Here is a 5,219-nt window from a genome sequence, read left to right on the forward strand (position 1 = left end):
GGTCCTTTTTTTTTTTTTTTTTTTTTTGGGGGGTTTTTTTTGTTTTTTGTGTTTTTTTTTTTTGGGGGGGGTTTTTTTTTTTTTTTTTTTGGTTTTTTTTTTTTTTTTTAATGGAGAGAGCTTTGTAATAATATCTTAATTTTCTGCCGTGTATTCAACACCAGACAAAACAGATATTATACAAAATTAAGTGGTGGTTGCAAAGGAATTTCTTACAAAATAAGCAGAAGCTGTTTACATTTTGAACTGCTGGCATTGGCACACTTGGCATTTTTGACCAGGAGCTTACAGGCTCTCATAATTGTAAAGAGTGGGCTTTGAGCAGTGTATTCTTTCTTCCTTTCTTTTTTTCCACAAAGTTGAAAAGACCATTTCACGTTTTTTTAAAAACCAAGATAATTAAAAGTAGTTTGTAGCTTTGTTTGTAGTTTTTCAGTAAAATAGACGAATCCATTTACAATTAGCTTAGGACACTGTAGGATATAGGGTGTCAAGGAGCTTTCTGGTTTTCTTTCCTCAGTCGGTATTAAGCTATAAAGTAACGTGGTAATTCCTCTCGTTGAACCATTTTAAAGAGTCAAATGAGTGATGACAGAAAACAATAAAATCTACTTGGAACTCCCTCGGGTGAGTGTGCTTTCTCGAGATCACTTGCCACCGTCATCGCCAACGAAAAAGCCAACTCAATAGCAAGATTTCGGGAATAAATCCGTGTATCTGGAGTGGAATTTATGCAAGGGAAATCAGAACGACCTGAGAAATAGGACGGTCTCAGAAGTCGGAGCAAGGTAGAGGAGATTTTTCTGAGTGGAGCTGAGGTCTGAGATGCTGCCTTCAGCCCATTCCCAAAGGCTCCCAGCAGGAGAAGTCATAAACTGCGGGAACAATCTCTGTCCATTCCGAGAACGACTTTGGCGATTCCTGCTGTGGTTAAAAGACCACCTCACCTGGTGGCAGGACCCCTGTAGCAATACACAGCTGTTCTAGCTGAACAGTCGGAGAGTAATTTATTCAAAGCTTTCACAATGGGGGCAAGGGAGGGGGAACCAAAACAAAAGGAACAACCCAGCTCTAAATAAACTTAATTTTGAAGTAGAAGGCAAACAGAGGCTTTGCTCATTCAACCAGTGGCCATACTTCGAATACGGTTGTATGGACATTTAAATATCTATGCTTTGACCTAGGGAGAGAGAAAACGAGCCGTTAATCTCTGCTTTCCAGGCTTTGCGGTGGGAAATCTTGGAATCCTTCTACAGATCGGCCGCCTGATGCCGCTGCTGACCGCGGGAGCTCCGCGCAGCTCCCAGTTCCGCCGAACCCGCGATTCGGGCGGGTGGGGCGGACTGCACCATTTCGGGCTGCTCCGCTCGGGGGTCGGCAGGTTGTATCGGCAGCTCCATCCAGCTTACAGGAGAGGAGATCGGGTCTCTGGAAGGGAATGAAACCGAGGAAGAGCGAGGAACCGCTCCCGGGGCGAGCAGGCGCTCTGATCCTTGTCCTCTGCCTCTCGGGGATGGGAGCAGAAACCGCTCGGTACTCTGTGCCCGAAGAGGCGGAGAGAGGCTCTTTTGTGGCGAATATCGCTAAGGATTTGGGACTAACCGGTGAGGAGTTATTGGCTCGTCAGGCTCGAGTAGTTCCTGAAGGAGAAAAGCAGTATTTACAGCTGAACCAGCACACCGGGGATTTGGTGGTGAGAGAGCAAATGGACCGGGAAGAGCTGTGTGGACAGAGCGAGCCCTGCTTGGTGCGCTTTCAGGTGCTGCTGGAGAACCCACTGCAGTCCTTCCGAGCTGAGGTAAGACTCGCCGATATAAATGATCATGCTCCTGTGTTCTTAAATAAAGAGATAATTTTAAAGATGCCGGAATCTGCAATGCCGGGCACTCGGTTTTTGTTGGAAAGCGCTAACGATCCAGACGTGGGGAACAATAGTCTTCAGCATTATAGTATCAGCTCGAACGAGTATTTCCATGTGTACACCCAGCGGAGAAATGACGGCGGGAGGTATGCCGAGCTGGTGTTGGATCGAGCCCTGGACCGAGAGCAGCAGGCAGAAGTTGCTTTCATAATCACGGGTGTGGATGGTGGGACTCCACCGCGGTCTGGCACAGCTTTAATCCGCGTGGTAGTCCTGGATATAAACGACAACATCCCGGTATTTACCCAGACTCTGTATAAAGTCTCTGTAATGGAAAATAGCTCAGAGAACAGCATAGTGGCCGTAGTGTCTGCTAGCGATTTAGACGCAGGAACGAATGGGGAAATAGTGTATTCCATCTTTCAAAATTCAGAAGAAAATCTCCAAACGTTTGAAATAAACCCAGAGACAGGTCATATTCGACTCAAAAAGTCTTTGGATTATGAAGAAAAAAAGACCTATGAGATAGATGTCCAAGCCATAGATGGAGGGGGCCTGTCCACGCATTGCAAGGTGGAGGTGCAGGTGAAGGACGTGAACGACAATGTCCCCGAGGTGATCGTCACCTCGCTCACCAGCACCCTCTCAGAAGCCGCCCCGCCGGACACCGTGGTGGCCCTCTTCAACGTCAGGGACCGGGACTCGGGGGACAATGGCAGGACGACCTGCGAGCTGATGGGAGAGCAACCCTTCAGGATCACTCTGCTGGCAGCCGACGCGTACGCGCTGGTGACATCAGAGACGCTGGACCGGGAGCAGGTGGAGGAATACAACGTGACAGTGCGAGCTCGAGACGAGGGCTCCCCCGCCCTCTCGGCATCCAAGAACCTGCTCGTGCGGCTCTTTGATGTGAACGACAACGCACCCACCTTCACCCAGGCCATTTACACCATGGTGATGAGCGAAAATGAGCCCGCGGGGAGGAGCCTGGGCCGTCTCAGTGCCACGGACCCTGATGCGGGAGAGAACGCCCGTGTCAGATACTCGCTAGTGCCGCCACTGACAGGCACCCTCACCGCGGCATCATTCGTGTCAGTGGACGCGGAGAGTGGAACTGTCCGGAGTTTGCGCCCACTGGACTACGAGAAGGTCCCTGCCTTCGAGGTGAGAGTGCGCGCAGCCGACGGCGGCTCCCCGCCGCTCAGCGCCCAGGCCGTGCTGCGCATCGTCGTGCGGGACGAGAACGATAACGCGCCCGTGCTGCTGCACCCGGCCCCCGACAGCAGCGCGGCCGGAGAGCTGGTGCCGCGCTGGGCACCCTCCGGCTACCTGGTGGCCAAGGTGGTGGCGGTGGACGCGGACGCGGGGCAGAACGCGTGGCTGTCCTACGAGCTGGCCAAGGCCACGGAGCCGGCGCTGTTCCGCGTGGGGCTGCACAGCGGCGAGGTGCGCACGGCGCGGGCCGTGACAGAGAGGGACGCGGCCCGGCAGAGGCTCATCGTGCTGGTGCGGGACCGCGGGCAGCCGCCGCGCTCTGCCACTGCCACCCTTGCCGTGGCACTGGTGGACGATTTCTCCGATGCCTTCCACCAGCTTGGCCACGATCCTGCGAGCGGACAGCAGCCGCAGATTGCCGAGGAGGAAATGCTCACCACTTACCTCATTGTCTCCTTGTGCTGCGTCTCATCCCTTTTCCTCTTGTCCGTCCTCGTCTTAACGGCGAACACCCTCTGCAAAGCTCGTGTCCGGGCAGAGCTTCCTCCTCCCTCTCCCAGATGCTACGCGGACGAAGATTTCTCCAGCGACGGCTTGGGCGTGGGCAGCACGGGCACTCTGTCGCCGGCTTACCGCTACGAAATGTGTATGACCAGCGGCTCGGGGAGGAGCGAATTCCGGTTCCTGAGACCCATCCTGCCCAGCCTTCATAGCAATGCTGAGGCGGGGCTGGACAAGGACGAGGAGCCGCTACGCCACTCGCAGCCTGCCTGCGACCGGGAAGCCCAGGCGGGGAGAACAGCCTCTCCTCCCTTTTAGCCGCAAGGCTGGCCAGTAGGCGTGCGCGTCCCTGCCTGAGCCGTGCTGGAATGCGATTCCCTTCCCCATCCTCAGCCTGAGATTCCCCACTTGTTGTAGTGCCGTTCGCTGCTGTTGTAGGCGTACTCTCCCTGCTTAGACTCCAGGCCAGTTTCTCCTGCCGTGGAAGGCAGCCCAGTCCCTCCGAGTTCAGCCTCTGATTCATGCTTCCCTAGAAAATCCTTGTGCCGCACTTGCCACGGCGTTTCTCGGAGGGTGCAGATTCGCCTGTCGCTAGACTACAGCGCACCAAACCGCAGGCTCGGGCCAGCAAGGGGCGAGGACGGACGCGGAGCAACTGCCGGTGATGATCTGGTGCCAAGACTCCCCCAAGACGAATCCCTAGCACTTCCCTTGCCAGAGGATGTGTCCTACCGAAGGAGACCCAGCTCCTGAGCGCGGCTCCGCGGGCCGGGGCGAGCGGCAGCGCGGGCTGCGGGCGGCGGCGGCTGCAGTGCCAGCGCGCACCGCTGGGTGGTGCCCTCGAATTCTGTGAGTTCAATCACCTCACTGAGATGCCTTCATCTGACCAGCGTTTGCTCTGTGACACCTTTAGGGGTTGGCCCATGAGATGTCCTCACTTTTTCAGCAGGAAAAGGAAGACTTGGAGCTGACGAGCACAGACGGGACAGCAGAGGATAAAGAGAAAGAGAGACAAGGTTGTTACTCAAACACAGCAAGCTCTGGAGGTATCAGGCTGGGCTCTGCCATCTTTTGGGGCTGTAAAGGATGTCAGGGACCAGCAGCCCTGTTGTGACTTCCTGCAAACCTTGCCTGGACTGTGCTCCCAGACAGCCCTGCTTTCCTGCAAGGTGAATTTCAGACTGCCCACAGCAGTGTCCTCCCTCAGCCACGGGCAGAGCGTGACCCACAGATCATAAATCCCATCTGGAGGTCAGCCCCAGGTGAGCCAAAGGGGAGGAGAAGGGATCGTGGCAACAGGGCAGAGCAAACACCACCCTGCTCTGGGGAGAGACAACAAACACCCCGGAGAAGCCACACGGCTCTGGGAGCACAGGGACACTGCTGTGGCACTCACCAAAGGTCACTTCTCTGGTGGCATCAGAGCAAATGGGCCACCAGATTTACTTGTGGCACCCCAGGCCCCAGATAAATATCACCCATGTGCCAGGAGAAGTGGCGACAGGACACATGGCATGTTTTCCACCTGGGAAAGGGAGGGAGGAGGCTTTGCTTGTGCTGCCAGGCAGGTGAAAAAGAAAAAGAAGAGGAAAAAGAAGAGAAAAAAGAAGAGGAAAAAAGAAAAAAGAAAAAGAAAGAAAAA

At 54.4% G+C, this 5,219-nt stretch overlaps 1 protein-coding gene across 1 annotated transcript; it reads left to right on the forward strand.

Annotated features, from left to right (window-relative positions):
- Positions 1-1,438: 1,438 nt before the first annotated feature.
- On the forward strand, positions 1,439-3,895 carry LOC121364165 (protocadherin beta-16-like). The gene has a single exon (XM_041487212.1). The coding sequence runs from the start codon at positions 1,439-1,441 to the stop codon at positions 3,893-3,895; it is 2,457 nt and encodes an 818-aa protein (XP_041343146.1).
- The last annotated feature ends 1,324 nt before the right edge of the window (positions 3,896-5,219 follow it).

Source organism: Pyrgilauda ruficollis, unplaced genomic scaffold, assembly GCF_017590135.1.
Source record: "Pyrgilauda ruficollis isolate IOZ18807 unplaced genomic scaffold, ASM1759013v1 scaffold12, whole genome shotgun sequence".
In the NCBI taxonomy this organism is placed as follows: Eukaryota; Metazoa; Chordata; class Aves; order Passeriformes; family Passeridae; genus Pyrgilauda; species Pyrgilauda ruficollis.

Excerpts from the sequence above, each read along its gene's own strand:
- LOC121364165 (XM_041487212.1), top strand. The coding sequence starts at position 1,439 with ATGAAACCGAGGAAGAGCGAGGAACCGCTCCCGGGGCGAGCAGGCGCT.